The sequence below is a fragment of the Lissotriton vulgaris genome, chromosome 10 (genome assembly GCF_964263255.1).
Source record: "Lissotriton vulgaris chromosome 10, aLisVul1.2, whole genome shotgun sequence".
NCBI lineage: Eukaryota > Metazoa > Chordata > Amphibia > Caudata > Salamandridae > Lissotriton > Lissotriton vulgaris.
Window position 1 is genome coordinate 202,270,459 of NC_141698.1, and position 23,016 is coordinate 202,293,474.

Here is a 23,016-nt window from a genome sequence, read left to right on the forward strand (position 1 = left end):
AGAAGCCTGCGTGTCGCTGGGAGCTGGAAGCGTGACACAACAAGAAGAAACATGACGCCGCTGCAGCTGAGATCGTCGCATCGCCGGAGAAGCGTGCCACCGCCGCATCTCCCAGGAAGCGTGTCTTCATCGAAGCTGCCTGCTGTCGCATCACCGGAGAAGAGTGACGGTATGGAGAGGGTCGCCATCGCATCGCCTGAAAAGCGTGTTGCAGTGCCTGTCGCAGCTTCAAACTACAGAGTCGTCGCAAGGCTGCCAGGGCATCTATGCATCATCGTCGCATCAAGGGCATCATCTTCTTGCATCACACCCGGATTTCCGCATCGCATTGAGGCGCCATCTTGCGCATCGCAACCGGGCCGCAGGCCGAGAACCTATGCATCACTCCCGCATCGGAAAGGATCACAACGCATCCCCTACTCTGCGCAAGCATTGAGGCACGACGCATCATCTCCCCCGGAGCACGGAACCAACGCATCTCCCTTTGTGAGCCTTTTGTTTATTTTGCGTTAGCATCCAGGTACTTTGTTGAGAACTTTGTCGCATTTATCACCAACGTGAACTAAGCAACTTTTACCATCTTTAAGTCAATCTTAAGTTCAGTATTGAGGATTTTTGTAGTTTGTGGTCTTGTGTTAAGTCTATATAAAGAATACTTATTTTTATAAAACCTGTGTTGTGTCCGTCTGTAGTGTTTTCATTGTATTGCTGTGTATATTCACAAATGCTTAACACACTGCCCCTGAGATAAGCCTGTCTGCTCGTGCCAAGCTACCAAGGGGGCGAGCAAGGGTTATCTAGGAGTTTAATCCCCTTATCCTGACTCAGAAGTAAGGGTCCCTATTTGGACAAAGGTGAATACCATTGCCAACTAGAGACCCCTAGATCTAACAGGCATGTATGAATGTTTTGCGACCAGAATGCGGTCGCAAAACATTCATACTTTACCGACTCTGTGACGGAGGTCGTAACCCATCCGCAAATGGGAAGGGGCCCCCAAGGGACTCCTTTCCCTTTGTGAATGCCAACATTTTTTAAGAGCAGGCAGTGGTTTCACAGCCTACTCTTAAACAAGCACTTACAATGCAATAGGTCTCGCATTTGTGAGAGTTTAAGCTATTGGCATTGTAAATTACAATGCCATTTATTTATTTGTTTTGATAATTAACACATAAATAAAAGGCATTATCATTTACAATGCCAATAGCTCAAACTCTTGTAAATGCAAGTCCTATTTTACTTCAAAGAAGCGGCCGTCATTGTCCTGGGCTGCTTGGAAAGTGAAAGAGCAAATGGCCTGCTGAATGTTACAATAACGCTTGACGTCCCTGCAGAAAGAAGAAACTCATTAAAGAAAATAGTACTTACAGACTAAATAAGACACACCATGTAACAACAGAAGTAAAAGGGCCAGTCTTCATGGGAGATTACAAATGAAGATACGGCGGTACTAAGGAGCGACTAACAAGCCTATTAACGAATCAGAAGCCATCATTTACAAATGACAATGACACAAGCCAATGAAAAATATGGGCAGAAGGTGGCCAGAGCTTCAAGTTCATACTCCAATACAGCATGCCTAGCATAACAGTGCATGCGCTGCCCAGTCTCGACCTAGAAATGAAAAGGAAACTTTTCATTTTTCTTTTTTAAATTCATCCTGTTTTCCTTTAAGGAAAATGAGTTTCATTTCAAAATTTAAAAAACTGCTTTATTTAAAACATACAGCAGCGGACAGATGGTACTATGACCCGTCTGTTCAACCTTCGAGACTGATTTTCTTGGCTACACAGAGCATTACACGTTTGGACCCGTAACTGAATTATCCTCGAGTGTCCCCCGTCCTCGGCTGAGACACGTCCAGCCTGCCTAGAGCTGTCACCATCCCTCCCAGACACATTGTCCTGATGAAGACCCATCGTGACCACCAACCGGGGCACTTTTAGGGTTGAAACGGCGATGCTTACTCAAGGTCCAGACTAACCAAGACTCCACACAACGCAAGACAGGAGTCGCTGGCATGAAAGCATTACCTGGCCCATCCCCCACTTGTATATAGAAACTATATTCATCCTGTATATACCGCACACTTGTACAACACTGAGCATTTATGTCACAAAATCACCCCTTATCCATGTAATTATTCCATGTTGACAGCTTCTGTTTACTGTGATTTACTGAATGAATCAATTCTGATAAAAAAGAAACAGTACAAAGCATTTACGTTCTGTCTCAATTCCTTCAAAGTGAATTGCTTTTTATCCACAGGCGTGTTCCATAGGTTGCTGTTTTTATGAATGCACTATGAGCCATATTAAGTAACGTACTTTCTACCCCATTGAACCACTTGTTGTTTAATTTATTTAAAACACAGTCACAAACATTGCGGTCTGCTGACCCTAGCAGTCCACCATCTCTGTGAGTGCTAGCCAGTCCCAAAGGGTTGCAAACTGCGACCTGCCTCATGAATATAAATGAGGCAGGTCCCTTGAGACCCATTGGGAAACCCAAACAGTGTACATAGCTGCCTGCGATTTCCTAATTTAGAAAAATTTGCTATTAGGAAATCGAATACGGAAGTCTATGAACATCCGGCCCATAGGCATTTCTACACAACTCATGTTCATTGTGTGCAGGGGAACAAAGTGTTTCCTAAGTTGCTTAAGGCAGCCCACTCTGCTGCTGATTCTCCATGATTAATTGATAAGTATTTTGGCTCCAGGCTATCATCTGCAATTCCACCTTTTGGTAAAATAGGTTTTCTACAGTATGTAAATGTGTGCTGTCTAATTACCAGCAGTGACACTTGGGACCCACAACGCGTAACACACAGACTAAATTCAAGAAGCGTTAAAAATGAATGGATTGGCAAGCATCATGAGTTAAAAGTAGTATATAAAAATTTACTTTTAGGAGCCATGAAAATAGCTTGTAGATTATAATTATAATTATATATAGAAGCAGTTTTTGATACTAATTTCAATTTCCTCCCCATTTCCTAACCCCACCTAGTCCCTTATTTAAAAAAAGCTTAACAAATTATCTGAACACCTTGGGGCTTATTTATGGGCCCTTGCATCACTTTTGCATCGCTGGTGCGTCACTTTTTGTGACGCACCAGAAGTGTATAAAATGAGCCATGTGGAGAAGTGTGGCTCAATGGTTAGAGCGGCAGACCCTGATGCAGAGGTCTAGCCCGGGACCAGGGTTCAATTCCCCACCTCGGCGGGTCTTGGGCTCAAAATTCCACAGACCTGATCATTCTCGCCTCGGTGCCTATTCCAATCATGGAGTCCCACTCTGCAACTCTGGGCAATAGCTTGCTTAATCTCCACAACGGCCCCCACAATGCTAAGGATGCCTGGCCTCCACCTTGGGGGTGTCCAGGAGTAGACGCCTCACAGGGAAAGCCAGGATGGGTCCACAGCGGTATTCGTACAAGCGCCTTGTGACCCTTGCGGGTGAGTAGTGCGCTATACAAGTATCAATTTACATTTACATTACAGCCATGTTGCTCAATATTTACAAAGTGATGTATCTAGGTAGATGCGTCACTTTGTAAATCTATGCACCACATTATACCTGCACCAGGTGTAATGTATGCAGGGGGGGGGGTGTTCCGACACAGGAAAGGGTCGTAGAAGTGACACAGTGAAATCTATGAGATTTCACTGCGCCACTTCTAAGACGCAAATGCGTCAATACCTTACGCCTGCCTCATGGCAGGCGTGAGACTGATGTTGGCACATTTATCATGGGACTTGCCCATGTGTAAATGATCCATTGCTGGAGATGTGTCACTTTTGTGACACACTCCAGCAATGCGTCATTTTTGCATCTACTGATACGTCAGAAATACTGATGTATCTGTAACGCCTTGCGACATGATGCATCATACTGTAAAAATGCGCATCATTGGTGTCGCAAGGAGGACACAATGAAAAGTGACGCATCACAGTTTTCTCGCAGCGATGCGTCACTTTTCATAAATGAGGGCCCTTATATCTATCCTCTACAGTTCACATAATTTATTTCAGAGACATATGCACCAGAAACTAAAAATGACAATGATCTGACCATTATGACACTCCAATGATATCTGCTTGATACGTCTGTGTATGTAGGTACGTGTCTAGGCTGGGACCTATATAACAAGAATATTGCTGGAATGTAAGAGGAATGTACAGGATAGAGGGGATATGGTGTTACAGGATTGAGTTCAGGGGTAGGAGGTTCTCCTCTGGTCGGGTCCAGGGGCCAGGACAGGGTTGAGATTCTTTTTCGATGGAGGATGTGATACTGTTGCTCATAGGGAGGCATTTTCATGATGCATGCATGCCTCTTCTCCAGAGGCATGGGTGCAAATTCTCACAATGTTTCTAAACGCTAGTCAAAAGATTGCATCAAAGGTGGAATGGGAGGGAAGTTAAACTTTCAGGGAATAAGAAAAGTATAACTGACCGGGGCTAAAGCACTTATAAGTATCCACATGTGGTCAAATGGTGGACACACACTTAGGCCCAGATTTAAAAAGAGTCTGCATCAGGTTTGCGTTACTCTTTTAATGCAACTCAACAGAAAGTCTTTTGCTGGGATTTACAAACCAACACAAACTAGGATTTGCATTGGTTTGTAACCCAAAGTAATGCAACGTAGGACAATGAGCTGCCTTGTGTTACTTTGGGTCAAGGGGGAGCTCCATGGGTGGTGCAGGGGTGTTCCCATGCCACCACTCATGGATTCTGATGCAAATCCCTATCTATAAAGAACTGTCATTTTGGATTTGCACCAAAATCCTGCAGATCCCTGAGGCAGTCTTAACAAGGCGAAATATTTATATTTCTTCTAATTTTTCCCTCTGTGCTTGTGTGTCTCAATCCACAGCACACATATATAGAGGAAAATGCCTTAAAGCATAGTTTCTGTGCAGGAAGGGACTCCTCCCTTCACAAAAACTATGCTAACTACAAAGCAGATACCCTTGCCATGGCCACCAGTGCTTGCTTTGGGGCATGGCAACCACATGTGCGCTAGTGCAGGGAAAGAGGAGAGCTGCCCCACTTTAAAGCAGGTATGGCGCAGTTCTGTGCTCCAGTGGCGGACCGTCCATTGGGGGCGTTGGGGCGTTGCCCGCCGCCCGCACCTGCAGCTCCGTCCCTCGGCGTCGTTGAACTGAAGTAAACTTAAGTTCAAAGACGCCGAGGGACAATGCCTGTCAGTCAGCATGATGCAGGACCGCCACCCCCTTCCGAGTCTGAAGGGGGTGGGCGGTCCTGTGTCATGTTGACTGACAGGCATAAGGCATTGTCTGGGGCAGGCAGCAGCACACAGGTTCGCATGAGTGGGGACGGAGGCACATTTTTCAGCCTTGCCCATGCATGCGCACTTGTGCCTGCGCATGCCCATTAGAAGGGCGAAACCTCGCTCTCCTAATGGGCAGGCGGGCAGAAAGCAACCATGCCCTGTGTCAATCATTGGCTGAGGACGGAGGGCGGGGTTTCCGCTTCAGTGAAGGCGCCAAGGACAGGTCCCGGTAGATGCGGCGCTGACCGGCGGTCAGGTAAGTTTTCTTAAATTCTTATCTTACTTCTTTATTTTAATTCCCCGGCGGTACAGTGTGTATTGGGGGGGTGGAGGGGGGGGGGGGGAGGGGGGAGAGGGGTGGGGGGGTCTTACGCTTCGTATCACTGGCCTGATTCGTAGAGATGCTGGCCTGTAACACAAGTAGAAGGCGAAGCCGGTTCTCGAGGGAGTTGAACAGAAGCAGAGGGGTGGTGATCTCAAGAGTGTTTCGTATTCTTGATGCTCTTGGGGAGTCTCCGGCTGGTTATCACTCGCCACCTATGTGATCATCGGCTCCTCTTGGCGCAGCAGCATCGTGAGGCGTGGAGGAGGGTAAACTCAGTCCAGCTACCGGTGACAAGGGATAGGCCGCTGCAGTCTAGATGTAAAGATGGGATGAGGTGATAGCGCTGGGATATGTCTGTGGTCACAAGGCTGGCAGAGAGCACAGCAGCGCTGGGAGCCACTGTCAGCGGTCGGAATTCGCAAGTGGTGCGGTCGGGATAATAAAGTGGTTTATTGCTACAACTGAGCATCCCACTGAAACGGGCTACAGAAGCCTGAGGGTCTTTAGGAGAGATACAATTAAGGGTCTTTAAATTGAACCAGATATATCGTAGAGGAATCCGATTGCGCTGCATTTTCTTTTACTTCGCGTTTCTTATAGTTAAGTAGCTGAGTACCTAATTAATATACTTAACTAATTGTCTCATAAGTGACAATTTGAAGTTGTGCATTGACGATAGTCTATGCTTTGAGCACGTTCTGCACGTGAGAAACTCCACTCCCTTCACAATAAAATGCAGAGCTGTCAGTCGTGCCCTGCTTTGAACACCCATCCACAACCTGTTGTCCCGCAGACACCTAGAGGCCACTTCTGCGCAATTAAGACCGACTGTTGCGTGAAAAACAGTGCTATGGAAACGCACTCTGGGAAAAGGAAATAAGCAACATGGTCATCGCTTGGTAAAATTTGTTTTATATATTGCACTTTTGCCATCTCCCGAGTGTGTGAGGGCTTTGTCTCCTCAGTGCGCCTAGGGCTGTCACAGTGGCCCCTTTTGTTAGTGTGCATGGGGTCAGTGACTGTCATTACTGTATGTGTTGCTCAGCTGTAGGCGGACGATTAAGGCTGGGGGTTACGGACTGAGAGGTATGTGAATGTGTGTTTATGAATAGGTGTGAGTTATGTATGAGTGAGTGTGTTTATGAATAGGTGTGAGTTAGCTTGGTCGGGTGTGTGCATGTGACTTTTATTAATTGGTTGTGTGTGGGCATGTGCATGATTGTTTTATGACTCAGAGGGTATGTGGAACTGGTAGGAGATTATCAGCAAGACAGTGAAACCTTCTTAAAGCTATCTGTGGGAGAATACACATATGTGCAAGTTGTCTAATTAGGTTCGAGGGTGTTTACAGGTGCTTTGTGACAAGTGAAGGCACCATGGTATCAGTGGAAACAAAGCCAGCAAGTAGAGAATTGGGTGATGTTTACTCATGTTATGCATGAGGCAGGCTCTAAATGTGATAACTGCTAATGGAGGCCTGGGTAACTCAAATGTGTTGTAAAATGCACCAACTGGCACTTATTTTGAAGTTAGCGTTTCCTCAAAAGTGAAAACACTCCTGTATCCTCTGAAAGTAAGGTGACTTGCATTTTTGCTCGGTCTAATTTGAGGAAGAAAATTACGCCGCACCTCTTTCAAAGTTCAGCAGCCGCCACTGCTGTGCTCTCCTGTTCACGCAACACAGCATAGTAAATGTTACTTGCATGAACTCTTTGTATATATATGCACACTGGTGAGGACAGCTCTCCAATTAGCTCTTTGGATACAAGGATATGAACAAACCTCATTTAAATGCTTTAGCTGGGGGACCAGTGATAGGGGCATTAAAGCACAAGATAGATGGAAACCAGAGCCTTCTCTTGATATTCTTGGAAGAAATTCAGATAATATTTTTCGGTCAGGTGCTGATACATTCAAACAATGGGAATTTTGTTCAGCTCTTAACACTAAATGCTGATGTGGTCACAGTGGCTTTCTAATCCCTCTCACATATTGGCCACAAAGGGCTCCTCAAAGGCTTTCGTGGTCACACAGGTTACAGTAAAATATGACATCTACTGGCAATGCATTATCAGTGGGCCTTCCAAACACTGCCCTGTTTTCATTAAAGATTGAACATGCATGCAGCAGCCCACTTAATCACCAAGCAAAGATAGTTTGACCACAAACTCCCAACTGAAAAGCAACTACAGAGTGTCCCTCTTTCAGCTCACATCCACAGTAAAGCTTAATGTGTCATTTTCAAGTCTGTACTGATAAACACGGCAGATAACATAAGAAATTAACTCAAACTCTGTGTAGACAACCAATCGGCCGGAAGCTCCACCATGGCAAGACTTGGAATCCAAACATTTCACAAAGAACTCCCCAATAAATATGTCATCCGTTCTTATCCTCCCAGTCTACAGAATTACACAATAACTTCCCTCAGCACCTACACCTTGATGCCTCCTTATGATGTTTTAAGAAAGATCTCATGACTCACCTCTTCATCGTTTTCCTCTCATATACGAAAGGCTCTTCAATTTATCTCCCCGCCCATCGCATTGTGTCTCTTTCTTCAATATAATGCAGTAGCCTTTGCTTTGTAGACGTCCCAGTATGCTTTGCTAACCCTGCGTGTGTGGCATACATTCATGTAGCAAAATACAGACCTGTACTGCCTACTAGGTACTAGATATCTGCTTTGTTAATATCACAACTTAGAATATAAAACATGTACAGAAGTGTGGTTTCCAGTGATTCTGGTGAATTGAAGAACAACGCTGTTTAAAGGTGCACACCCTAAAACTGTATATGTCTAATGTTATTTTCAGTTTCTTTTACATTCTGAATCAAATAAAATAAATGTTATCCTTGGTACTTACACCGATTCTTTCAGACTTGTTGCTTTCTGGTCCATTCCACTGAATGATCACTTTCCCAAGATCTAACAGAAAGACATCGCCGCTGTTGAAGCTGTTCCACGATAGTTCGACCTACAACGGAATGGCACAGAAACTACATAACTGGTACTCACAGCCATCAGTTGTTTTACGTTAATGGTACAGAACACATACATAGGGCGTACTGGTCAAATAACGGTTCAGTAACCATGCATTTCTCCAAGAATGGAGCAGCACTAGTAGGAATCATTGATGTCTGCAAGAATGCATCTGGAACTGGAGGAATCATTAATATCAACACTGGAGCACAAATAGTAGAAACCACATATTCCTCTAATAACGGAACAGCAATAGTAAGCATGCATTTATCAGTCACTGGAAAATCAATGGAAGGATTCTGCACCTCTCCAACATCAGAACAGCTTTCACAGGGATCATGTCTTTTTCCAACACTGGGGTACAAAAGGGGGGTGGTGATGGACGGAGCATCTGAATCACCATTCTTTAGCCCACTCTGCCACCCCAGAAACCGGTCCTCGGAAGCTTGTTTCCGGTCCAGGGAAGACCTGGCTTGGCAGTTCGGGCTGGACTGTTCCCATGAGGCACAGGGTCAGACTGATTTGCATATAGCCATGTCTGAACTGGGGTGGCAGAGTGGGCTAAAGAACGGTGAAGGATTAAACCCAGATCTTTTGACTGGGTGTGAGTGTTTGATTGATTCAGATGCTCCGTCCATCACCGCCCCCCTTTTGTACCGCTTTTGGCCGCCATAAGTGTGGCAGGGTATGCTCAGACGTGAGTCCCTTGCTCACTTTGCCACTGGATTCAAGCAAGCCGGGCTGAATACGGCTGGAATGCCAGAAACCGGTCCTCGGAAGCTTGTTTCTGGTCCAGGGAAGACATGGCTTGGCAGTTCAGGCTGGACTGTTCCCATGAGGCACAGGGTCAGACTGATTTGCATATGGCCATGTCTGAACTGGGGTGGCTGAGTGAGCTAAAGAATGGTGATGGATTAAACCCAGATCAGGTGACTGGGGGTGAGTGTTTGATTGGCTTAAACGCTCCGTCCATCACCCCCTTTTGTATAGCTTTTTCCAACACTGGAGCAGCAATTGTAGGAGTCAGGTACTTCTCCGGCACTAGAGTAGCAATCATAGGAATAATGTCTTTTTCAAAAAAAGGAGCAGCAAATGTCTGAATAAAGCAGTTCTCCAACACTGAGCAGCATCAGTAGTCATCCTGCTCTTCTTCAGCTATGAGGTAGCAATCGTAAAAATTATGCATTGCTCTAATACTGGAGCAACATTTCTAGAAATCATGCATTTCACCGACATTGGAGGAACAATGCTTGAAATCATGCATATCTTTAACAGTGGAGCAGCAAAAGAAGGAATGATGCATTTCTCTAACATCTGAGCAAGAATAGCAGGAACTATGTATTTCTCCACAATGGAGCAGCAACCCTTGGATCATGCATTTTTGCGATACTGGAGGAACAATAATTGAAATCATGCATATCTAACAATGGAGCTGCAATAGCAGGAATCATGCATTACTCTAACATCTGAGCAAGAATAACAGGAACTATGTATTTCCTCACAATGGAGCATCAACAGTAGGATCATGTAATTCTCCGAAACAGGAAGAACAATGCTTGAATCAAGTATATCGAACAATGGAGCTGCAATAGCAGGAATCATGCATTTCTCCAATACTGGAGGAAAAATGCTTGAAATCATGCATATCTCAAACAATGAATCCGCAATACCAGGAATCATTAATTTGTCCGATATTGGAGGAACAATGCACGAAATCGTGCATATCTCAAACAATGGAGCCACAATAGCAAGAATCATGGATTGTTCCAATATTCGAGGAACAAGGCTTGAAATCATGCATATCTCGAACAATGGAGCCGCAATAGCAGGAATCATGGATTTCTCCAATATTGGAGGAACAATCCATGAAATCATGCATATCTAACAATGGAGCAGCAACAGTAGGATCATGCATTTCTCAGATACTGGAGGAATGACGCTTGAAGTCATGCATATCTCAAACAATGGAGCCGCAATAGCAGGAATCGTTAATTTCTCCGATTTTGGAGGAATAATGCGTGAAATCATGCATATCTCAAACAATGGAGCCACAATAGCAGGAATCATGGATTTCTCCAATATTGGAGGTACAAGGCTTGAAATCACGCATATCTCAAACAATAGAGCCACAATAGCAGGAATCAGGCATTTCTCCGATACTGGGTGATCAATGCTTGAAATCATGCATATCTAACAATGGAGCAGCAACAGCAGGATCATGCTGTAGTGAAGTTCCTATTTTCCCTATAGGCCCTGCGCATTGGAATAACATAAACAGCAGTGTAGACGTAGGACTGCGGTCTTCTAGGTCTCTAATGACTATGTTAGACTTAATTTAGGTTTGCGCCAGCTAGCTCAGAGGTCACTGGAAACTTTCTTGACTGAATAGGAAGTGATCAGCTTCCCTGGCACAGACAAGAAGGGATTCAGGTTCCAACAACCGCATAAACATGACAACTTTGCTCCCCAGAATAAGAGTCAATCTCTAGAGTTGTGTGAAACAATAGACAGCTATTTCACTCAGTCAGTTGTGCAGATTTGATTTCACCAGGGGTGCAGAGAATAGAGAGACGGGCGTTTTCAATAAAAGATATTATTTATAGAGCAGTCTTCTTTCTCATGCAAGAGAAATGAATTGCCACAATAGCAAGACTTGTTATAATGAAAAGTGCGTACAGTAAAAGGAGTATTACGAAATAATACTGTAAAAGCATTGATATGGTTTCTTAGCCATAAGATAGTTAAAATGAATAAAATATATAAATTCATATATACATTGGCTAACAACCTCAACTGGTGCTTCTAACTACGCCTACCCCGGTGTACCTGACCTAAGCCTAATACGTGGGAGGGAGTAAGTAAGTAGCAGTTTAAGTTAAGTTGGTTTTGCCAAGAGTTTGATTCAAGAATTCTCTCCAAGGGTTCAGTCAGCACCGTGACTCTGGAATCGAATGTAGGAGGTCTGGTATCTCCCTCCCAGGACCCGATATCCCAGTCACCCGCAAGGGCAGGCTGGAAACGCCGGAGCTGGATTTTCTCGGCAGGAGAAAAAGACAGCGTCTTTCTCAGCGCATCAAAGAGGAGGGGCAGCGTTCGTGGGCCTCTCGCATCTGCTGGGGTTTCTGCAAGGGGACAGCTGTTCTGCTCCAGTATTCACCACCACCGTGTGTTTGCTTAAGGCAACGTTGGTATATTTATACCTGAAAGGTGCCGAGTTTGATGTAAGTTTTTGGACATAAGACGTCAATATAGATGTCACTAAGAACTGGTCATTCTTACAGTGCTCTCAGGAGTTCTATTACTAATCAAAACAAAGCAAGCGGGGCTTTCCCAGGTTGCTGGGGGTTTGGTATGTCGAAAGAACTCAGTGTGCTATCTAGGAATCTAAGGAAGTGGCTTCTGCTGTGTCATGGACTGCAGAGGCGAGTTACTGAAATATGGCTCTGATTATTATGCCATTATAGGGATATGTATTGATTATAGCCGTATAGGGGCATGAGGTCACAATGTTGATCGGGGTCCTAGATAAAACACATCAATGCATTTCTCAGATACTGGAGGAAAAATGCTTGAAATCTTGCATATCTTAAACAATGGAGCAGCAATAGCAGGAATCATTAATTTCTCCGATTTTGGAGGAACATTGTGTGAAATCATGCATATCTCAAACAATGGAGCCGCAATAGCAGGAATCAGGCATTTCTCGGATATTGAGAGATCAATGCATGAATAAATCACACATATCTCGAGTAATGGAACCACAACAGCAGAAATCAGGTATTTCTCCAATATTGGAGGAACAAGGCTTGAAATCAAGCATATATCGAACAATGGAGCAGCAATCATGCATTTCTCTAACATCTGAGCCAGAACAGCAGGAATAATGCATTTCTCCACAATAGGGGAGTAACAGTAGGAATTATGCACTACTGCTATGCTAGAGCAGTAATGATAGTAATTGTGCATCATTTCAACAGCAGAGCAGCAATAGTAAGAATAATCATTTCTTCAGCACTTAAGCAGCCATGTAGAATTCATGCATTTAGCCAACAAAGGAGCAGCAATAGTAAAAATCACATATTTTTCTAACAATGCTGCAGTAATTTTAGGAAGCATGCATTTGACAATGGCAATAATTAAGCTTGGGCGAATTTTGCGAATCTGGCGTTCGCAAATTTTGCGAATTTGCGAACTCGCAATCTGCAAAATCCGCGAATTCTCGCAAATTTGCGGATTTTTTTTTTTTTAGTTCGCAAGGATTTCTGCCAGTTCGCAAGGATTTCTGACAGTTCGCGAGGGTTTTGTACAGTTCGCAATTGCGAACTTACATGTCGGCTCGCAACGGTCACGATTATGTTGTTTCTACGTCTGGTTCATCATCACAGGTTCCCAGCACCCTCTGTTTCACCCCTGCCATCCTCTGTTTCACCCATGCCACCCTCTGGTACATCAATGCCTTATGCCACCCTCTGGTTCATCATCACTGTAGATTATGGGGGGAAAAAGCAAGCACACCTGCCTGCTTCAACTGACATGAATTAATTTAGGGTTGATTTATTAATGTGTCACTGTTTTAAAATTCCAGTCTGGCACCTGCTTCCTTATCTGTAATTTGCTTTCTGTTGCAGTGCAATTTTTTTTTCCAGGACCTTTGTGGCCTACTTGTAGCTATTCTATAAGCCTGCTGTGAGGGTCAGAGCAGGGTCATATAATTGTTGCAACTAGTAACTGAACTGGGAATTTGCAGGGTTTTTTTTGGTGTTCGCAAGGATTTCTGCCAGTTCGCAAGGATTTCTGGCAGTTCGAGAGGGTTTTGTAACAGTTCGCAATTGTGAACTTACATGTCGGCTCGCAACGGTCACGATTATGTTGTTTCTACGTCTGGTTCATCATCACAGGTTCCCAGCACCCTCTGTTTCACCCCTGCCTCCTCTGTTTCACCCATGCCACCCTCTGGGACATCAATGCCTTATGTCACCCTCTGGTTCATCATCACTGTAGATTATGGGGGGAAAAAGCAAGCACACCTGCCTGCTTCAACTGACATGAATTAATTTAGGGTTGATTTATTAATGTGTCACTGTTTTAAAATTCCAGTCTGGCACCTGCTTCCTTATCTCTAATTTGCTTTCTGTTGCAGTGCAATTTTTTTTCCAGGACCTTTGTGGCCTACTTGTAGCTATTCTATGAGCCTGCTGTGAGGGTCAGAGCAGGGTCATACAATTGTTGCAACTAGCAACTGAACTCTGGAGGGGCCCTTGTCAGGAAGCACTACAGGGAACGGTTACTAATGATGAGTTTGAACTTTTGAACCTGCTTTCACTTTTGCAAAACTCGTTTTTCTGCAGAACAGCATTACAGCAACTGTAATGCCCCGCCAAGCTTATATGAGAAAGTTGATTTCTAATCCAAAAGTTATCCAAAGAAAATCAAAAGGCCTCAAATCCAAAAAAGTGCAGGCAAATGTCAACCTGAGGAGTTATTCTGATAAAAATCATAATTTTCAGAAGGTCTATGCTGCTTGCTAGTAGATTTCTTGTGCAGAATTGCAATTTTTGTAATTTCGCGAGTGCGAGATTGTTGCTGCCCGCCGCACCTACATGTTCGCAATTGCGAACTTACACCGCAAAGAAAAAAAATCCGCTGCGTGCAAATTTGCGGATTTTGCGGGAAATTCGCGAATCTCGCGGATTGCGAATTTACCGAAAATCCGCAAAATCCGCGAGCGTAACGGATTTTCCGCCCATGCTTAGCAATAATGTTTATTGTGTGATTACTTAAAATAATTAAAAAGGTGCTTAAAACCCATAGAGCTATGGTACAAAAAACAGAACCTTTTCAAAACATTCTTTAAAAGTTGTGTTGATATGTAAATGCATGTTCATAATGACACGATCGATTACAAATTATTACCAAGTACAAATATCAGAGGCATCCTTGGTGAAAATGAGAGAGAAAAGCATGGCATTACAGTGCTGAGTACAGTGCTTAGAGGTACAAGCCAGAGTATGTTTGAGGTACTCAGGTAGTTCAAGTAAAGGGTAGGATTGTGTTGGGATGATAACACGGATTGTGGCCACACACAAGCATGAAGTTGAAGTGCGGAATACAGTGGCAAAGTATGTGCAACATTTCAAAGTGCAAATAGCAGTGGGAATACAGTGAGGAGTAGTGATGTACCCCTAGAAGTACAATATAATTGGACCACACAAAAGTCTTAGTCAGAGTTAATTGCTGTGACGCGGACCACACTATCCCAGCCCCTGACTGTGCTGGATGGTGGACAGCTTCACTGCTGGGACTGTTGGTTATTCCTGCTCCTTAGCTGATTACGGGCTAGTGAGTTGAATTTCCTGAATTTGGCCATTTCAAACCTTGATTCCAAGTTATATAGAAGAGAAAGGGCCTCTACGACTGAGCGGGTACCATGTTGTAGGAATATAGGCCTCAGTAATGTTCAATGGGTATGTAACAATGCCGGACAACAGAGTAATAAATGTGCTAGAGATTCCTTTCTGTAGTTACACAAACAACAGCAGGTGACGGTTTCAATCATTCTCTAGTTTGGGTACAGTTCTCTGATTGGAAGAGGAACTAGTCTTGCTGATAGAACTTGTGTTAGTGCGCGTTTATCCACTGCCTGCTGGAGATGGAGTTTGGTTGGGATATTCAGTTGTGGCGCCATTAGAGACTTATGCGGGTCTTTGGCTAGGAGGGCATCCATATCCAATTTTCGTGAGTGCTGATGCAGTTGTTTCCTTATTGCAGTTTTAATACTTGCATAGCTGATCCTACTTGTATCCCGGTTCTCCACCGCAAGTTGCAGACCTTCCATTGCTGCAGCTAGGTTAATAAACCATGGGTTATTGGAACTAGTAAAAATTATTTTTATTGAGGTGGTCTCCCATTGCCTGGAATTAATATTTTGCCGGGGCTGCCATTGCTGGAAGTAATATTTTGCCGGGGTTGCCAAGTTTTCAAGGTTTTGTTGCACTAGCCCGAATTCCAGCCTAATCAAAGTGTTTCTTGTATGTTTTGGGAGATAGAATAACATCTTGTAGGCTGTGCACTGTATCTTTTCTAGGGTGGTTGCCAGCATGCCTGGAATTGCTTGTTGGATGTAATTAAGCACGGTAGCCATTTGGCAGACACCACCCTCTGTATTGCAGTGGTCACAGCTGTCTAGAGTGGCATTTATTTTTCACAAAAGTGTACATGACCATTCTTGCCTTGTTTTTCATGTTTCATGTCTTAAGTGCAGGGTTGATTTCCAAGTTTCGCTCAGCCAAGCTCACAGATAATTATAGGGTTGCACACAGTCCAACCTCAGTGACCCCAGCCACCATCTATTGAGCCTCTTCTTTGGATCACAACTTTTGTTTTATTCCCATTGGTGACAAGCTCATTCCTGAGATTGTACATGTTCAGAGCGGTAAGAGTTTTTTGCAGACCATTTTTCATGTGGTCTAGCAACACTAAGTCATCCGCTTACTGCATGAGAGTAATTCTCCTGTCGCCAATTTTTGGAGTGACTAATGCTGCTCCAGACAAGGACGGGCCCAGGTCCACTGTGTAAAGGTTGAATAGCAGAGGCCCCCCCAAGCAGTACTGAAGACTGCCCGGAGACACCGACGGAAAGAGCGGTGCTCCTTTTACCTGCGCTGCAGCCAGGTGGGGTGAAGCCTCTCAACATACATGGTATACGGTTGAGCACGCCTGGAATACCCAGGTGACATTTTTTCATCATTTTTTTCATCATTATTATTCACAAAGCAGTAGTGTACTTCCAACAAGGTCCTGAAGAATGCATTAGAAACTCTGTTCTATGTAATGCAGAAACATGTTGACCATTATAAAGTGTGGTTATTATTTCAAACCCGCACTCACACCTGCCTTTTAATCTTAGGGATTGGGAGATATTAATAAATTTCTTTTTCTACCCAGTTCACCTAATTTTACTATTACCCCTCACTTTTCACTCTAATCACTATACACTGCTTTTTCATTAGCCACTTGCATTTTTTTTTTTTTTTTCTGTACTTCCCACTTATTACATCTTTCGGTCACGGTAACAACTGACCGGCCGTTTCGTCTCCTGGGTAAGGAGAACCCAAATGATGACAAAGAGGGCGGTACAGTGTGGCTTCTGATGGGAACTATTTTTCTCCATGTGCTCTTGAGCCTTGACTAGGCCTGCAGTTACTAACTTTTTCTCACTGGTGTTATCTTGCGTAGTCCTGGTTTTGTGATCCAACTTGTTTGACTCACTTATATGTTTTCAGACCCCCAGGTATCAACTGTTGTTGTGAATAGCAGAGGGGCCAGCACACAGCCCTGTTTTAATCCGCGGACTGTATGGAACTTTGGTTTGGCTGCCTCCCTTCACTCAAACCCAGGTCCTCGTGTATAAGTACATAATTTCTCAGAGCAGTTTGGGGCAGATGTTCCACTTCTCCAATTTCTCCATAAGATGTTAAGTGGAGGTGCAGAGGCTCTTAAATATGCACATGCCCCACAATATTGCAGGAAAGGTTTCACAACTATATTTGTATCCAGCACTAATTCTTCTGGAGCTAGCAATGATTTTCTCCAGCAGTGGAGCCACATTGCTCAGTTGGCAAGTACTTCTACAACAATAGAGCTGCAAAGATTCAGATACTACGGTTTTGCCCATAAGTGGGGCCGTATTATTCAGGGAATAAATGTTTTCATAAATCATGGAGCATCAATAGCGTGGGACAAATAGAGTCATACAGCTACAGCATTATAATAGTCCTAGAGCTGTGCCTTTATTTAACAATGTATAAACAATAGTTCAAGAACCATGCATTTCTCAAACAGTGGAGCTGGAATGGTTCAGGTCTCCTGTATTACTCCATAAATAAGGCAGCAATTGTTTAAGAAGCATAAAATACTCCCAACAGTGATATATGGCTAGTTCAGGAACAATGAAGTTCTACCATAATGGTGCAACAATATTTCATAAACCTCAAAGCTCTACAAATACAAAGTAGACATGCCACTAGATTCAGAAATGATGCACCATGTAAAACTGAAGTCACTGAACTTGGGATTTTCCAAGAAACATTGAGAAATAAATCAGAATTCTGCATTAGTCCTAAGTGGGAACGGATATATTTTTGGATTTAAAAATCATTAAATAGTGCACCAGAGTCTACGGAATTTGTGCATTATGCTAGGACCCTTGGATATGACTCTTTTGATGCAGGAATGGCCCCACTAATTTAGGAGCTCCTGCTCAGCCCAAGGCATTTAAATATCTGTACATGCACCAGTCTCAGTACATGTTTGGAGATGGGGCATGGTACCTCCTCGCTATCCATTACAATGCTGCATTACTCTACTTAATCTTTGTTAAAGGAGCCATAAATAACATCCGCAGATACCCACCTCAGAGGCTGCTACATGCTTCCGCCCTTTGACATGCAGGAGGCGTCGGATGTTGTACGTGTTTGTTTCCACATGCTTAAATCCTGAAGCCACACCCCCTTTCTTGTATCTGTGGGAAGGAATGGTAAGGAAAGAGTTAGTCTAATAGCATCCCTCAACATCAGTGAGAAACTCTCTCAGAATTCTGATTGTTATGAATGTTATGAAAATGGTGAAAGAGGGAGTAAACTGACAAGGTGATTCTCCCATTTTTTTACTCAAAACATAGAAGGGAGAGAGAAACTGCAGACAGTAGCATTTATCTATAGACACCTTGTTTGAACTCACGAAGTCAGTGTTTTTTTGCAACTCCACTCATTGTGTGTGATAACAGACAGCGCTGCATTGTTCCAAAGGAGCACTCATTGTCTGTCTTTGACATGACCAGTTTATTGAAGAAGCCACCCACGTAGCATGTCAAAAGAAGGTTGGAGAGCTTGGAACTATTCACAGGAGACTTTATTTCAGACCCATCTGAGTAAAAGGGGCTCTTGATGGAATGAACATTACCGTAGGATATTTCAGATGGGCTACTAAAGGAATAGGCCAGAAGGAAGAAGTGGTTGCTTCTCCTAGTGTTAAGAAATTGCTAGCCCAGTCCCTGAGGTAGGTGATTATAATTATGCTGTTAAAGCCAGATAGGACCTCTCACAAATGCGACTCCTACCGACCACTTACGATGATAAATTGGGACCCAAAATACTGGCTATACTCATTGCAACCCACCTAACACTATTATTGCTACATTTTGTAAAACCTGATCAAGCAGGATTCATTCCTGGCAGCTCCACCTCACATACCCTGTGCACACTGAAGTTATACTTTTTCGATGTTCACCCTCGCGTTGGTCTAGTGATTTATTTCTAGATATTTTTTATTGATTGTTCAGTTCAATACACTTTACAACCATCATTATCACAACACATATTACAAGAAGTAACCGCATGAGTGATTAATAACTTTGTGTAAACAGTTCCCCAACTCCTCCACCCCGTACAGCTCAAGTAAAGCTGTAGATAGAGATTTTTACTGCGATTAGTTACGAAGATGTGGCAGTGTCAGAATCCTACTTCGTATCATGCATATTTCTTAACATATCAATATTGCTCTTGTTCATTGATACGGTAAACCCCTGCGACCAAGTGTCCCGGTATGTATATCTCTCTTCATGCATCCCCAATATGTTCGTCAGATTCAGTCTCGTTCCCATGCAGGTCAAGAGCATCTGTCTCCACACTACCAGATCATCCTCCAGTCATTGCTCCCATCTTTTACGTGTTTCCTCCTGACCTCCTCAGCCACTGCCCATTCAGACATATCACGCAGCCATTCCTTATATCCGGATGGTTGGGCATTCAACCATTTAATGGCTATCCGCCTCTTTGCCAGCACCAACCCTAACATTAAAAACTTGCGGCTACGTTTCTTTTTTGCAGGGGTTGGGAGCAGGCCCAGTAACACTTCACGTGGGGTGCCCTCAATCTCCCATCCAGTGGCCAGCTTAATATTCTGCAGCACATCTCTCAAGAAGGGCGCTGTAACTGTAAAATTACACCCCACATGTAGAAAATCCGTCTCTGATGCACCACATCATGGGCATCTGTGTGGTCGGGAAGGGTAGATAACATGTAGGGTTTTTGAGGTGCTATATAACTAGGGGAACAAAGTTATACTGTATGGGTTCAAAGCATGCGTTTCGTTGGTCTAGTGCTTGGTGGCCTACAGAACTGGGTTCTTCTCCATCTCCGGTGGAGCAGGCAAGGCTCCTGGGTGACAGATTTGATAGTGACCTTTCTTTTGCACCATAGGTGAACACTGTCACTTGTTTTTCGAATTAAAAAAAGCCTAAAAACATTCTTGAGCCTGGTCCCTGAATCAGCAAGGAAAATTATTGTATGCGCTCTGATTACTTCACGCCATGGTTATGTAAGGAATATGCTACTTACCAGTATGCATCTGTTCTTGGCATGTAGGGCTGCTGACATTCATATCTGTGCATAGATCGCCGCCTAGTGTTGGGTCCGGATGATTGCACTTTGTTGTCTTGGAAGAGTCTTCGAAGTATCACGAGATAGGGGACTCCTCCCCTGGACTACAGTGCGCATGGGCATCTTCTCCATCCTCAGATTGTTTTTCGCCATTGTGGCAGAGATGGAGATAGTAAAGAAAGAGATGGCCATGCAAAAGATAATGCTGCAGCTGCGACAGGCACCGGGGAGGAGGGCGGGCGATATGAATGTCAGCAGCCCTACATGCCAAGAACAGATGCATACTGGTAAGTAGCATATTCCGTTCGAGGCATGTGGGCTGCTGAATTCATATCTGTGCATAGACTGTATAGCAGTATCTCCTCTAGCGGTGGCCACCTGTGCCAGCTGCAGCAGTTTGAAAAAGAGTTTTGAGGACAGCTTGGCCTACAGCAGCTTGCTGCTTTGCTTGCACGTCTACACAGTAGTGTTTTGTGAAAGTGTGTATGGTAGTCCATGTGGCTGCCTTACAAATGTCTTCAAGAGGAATATTTCCTAGGAAAGCCATGGATGCCCACATTTTACTTGTAGAGTGTGCTCTTGGGGGGACGGTTAAAGTGCGTTTAGCCTTTTGATAGCATATCTGAATACATTTTACTATCCTTCTGGCTATTCCTGACTTTGATATTGGATTCCCTTTATGTTGTTGTGCAAAAGCAACAAATAGTTGCTTTGTTTTTCTAAATGATTTTGTTCTGTCCACATAGTAAAGTAGAGCTCTCTTTACATCTAGTGTGTGTAGGGCTCTCTCGGCTACTGACTGTGGATTCTGGAAGAACACTGGCAGTTCTATAGATTGATTAATATGGAAATTTGATACTACTTTTGGCATGACCTTTTGGTTTGTTCTAAGAACTACCCTGTTAGCATGTACTTGCATGAAAGGTTCTTGAATAGTTAGTGCTTGTAATTCGCTAACTCATCTGAGTGAGGTAATGGCAACCAAAAAAGCTACCTTCCACGTTAAGAATTGCAGTTCGCATGAGTGTAGAGGTTCGAAGGGAGGACCCATAGGTCTGGTAAGTACTATATTTAGATTCCAGACTGGGGAAGGAGGGTGTCTTGGAGGGATCACCCTTTTAAGACCTTCCATAAAAGCCTTGATTGCCGGTACTCTAAACAGTGAAAGGTGTTGCCTGTTTTGAAGGTATGCTGCTATAGCAGCTAGGTGTAGTCTTATTGAAGAGTATGCTAAGTTGCATCTTTGAAGATGCAGTGGGTAACATATAATGTTTTGTACGGAGGCATCTAATGGGTTGATTTGGTTATTGTTACAGTAAATAACAAATCTTTTCCACTTTGCTTCATAGCATGCTCTCGTAGTTGGTCGTCTAGCCTCTTTGATAATGTCCATGCAGTCAGGAGCCAAATTAAGGTATCCGAACTCTAGGACTTCAGGAGCCAGATCGCTAGGTTCATTTGATTTGGATATGGTTGCCTGATTTCACCATAGTTCTGAGTCAGAAGATGGGGTGCGAGGCGCAGCCTTTAATGAGGAACTACTGAAAGCTCCAGGAAGGTTGTGTACCATGGCTGTCTCGCCCATGTGGGAGCAACTAGTATTAGCGTGAGTGACTGTTGCCGCACTTTTGCGTGCCACCAGCGGAATCAGCGGTGCTGGGGGAAAAGCGTACGCAAATCTGCCTGACCAGTTCATCCATATCGCATTGCCCTGTGACAACGGATGTGGGAACCTGGCGGCAAAGTACTGGCATTTTGAGTTTTCTTTTGTGGCAAACAGGTCTATTTCTGGGTGACCCCACTTTTGGAAGAATGGTTAGAGAACTTTGGGAGTGAATCTCCCATTCGTGCAGTTGTTAGCTGTGCCTGCTGAGCATGTCTGCTATTTGATTGTCTTTCCCTGGAAGGTGTTCTGCTAGGAGAAAGATGTCTTTTGGAATTGCCCAATTCCATATGCTCTGTGCCAGGTGGGACAGCTGTGGAGAGTGTGTTCCTCCCTGTTTCTGGATGTAGTACATTGCGGTCATGTTGTCCGTCCAGATCAACACGGTCTTGCTGCACAAGTACTTTTGGAATGCTTTTAGGGCTAGGAATATCACTAGTAACTTCAGTTGGTTGATATGCAGTTTCTTTTGTTTTGTTTGTCCAGAGCCCTTGAACTGTGTAATGAAGGAGGTGGGCTCCCCAGCCTGTCAGTGATGCGTCTGCTGTTAGTACTACTTGTGGAACTGGCTCTTGGAACAGTCGTCCCTTGGAAAGGTTTTGTGGGTTCCACCACTGCAGAGAGTAGTGAGCACGACTATCCACCAACACTAGGTCTTTTAGTTGCCCTTGAGCCTGGTTCCATTGCCGTGCTAGGCATTCCTGTAATGGGCGCATTTGAAGTCTGACATGGGGGACTATGAATATGCAGGATGCCACATGCCTATGAGTTGAATGAAGACTCGAGCTGGCAGAGAGTGTTGTGGCTGAAATGTCTGAATGAGCATCTGCATTCTGTCTATCCTCGCTGTGTTTGGGTATGCCTTTGCTAGTGATGTATTTATCGCAGACGCGGTGCGTCCATTGGGGCGTAGGGGCGTAGCCCCACTAAGCTCTGGACGCACCGTGGCACTGCAGCTAAGCTTAAGTTAAAGCTACCACTAATTCAGTATTAGTAATTCTCTTCAACAGCGGGAGTGACACGGATCATCATGCGACGTCAATGGTAAAGGTGCGGACGGTCGGAGTGCGCAGGAGGTGGGGGGGGGGGCGGGGCTGCTGGTCTGCTGCAGCTGCTTGAGTGACAGTCTGCAGCAGGCCAGCACTGCGCGCATGAGATTGCCGGGCTGAGACTTGCCCGCGCATGCGCCGATGCCAGCAAAACACTTGAGACATAGAGAAGGGGCCAGGGGTGCGGCTTCAGCCGGCCGGGTTTGAAAGGCTGCCCAGGGCGAGTACAGAGTGTGCCCCCTAGCCCATCCTGG

The 23,016-nt window shown here is 44.4% G+C and overlaps 1 protein-coding gene across 1 annotated transcript in view; it reads right to left on the bottom strand.

Moving 5' to 3' along the window:
* The window catches only part of LOC147684992 (villin-1-like), a 382,427-nt gene that overhangs the window by 153,847 nt on the left and 205,564 nt on the right, over positions 1-23,016 (bottom strand). The window contains exons 5-6 of the mRNA XM_086940888.1: positions 18,024-18,132; positions 8,497-8,607 (exon numbers count right to left, since the gene is read on the bottom strand). Of these exons, the coding sequence (XP_086797014.1) occupies positions 8,497-8,607; positions 18,024-18,132 (220 nt within the window). The remainder of the gene's footprint in view (positions 1-8,496; positions 8,608-18,023; positions 18,133-23,016) is intronic.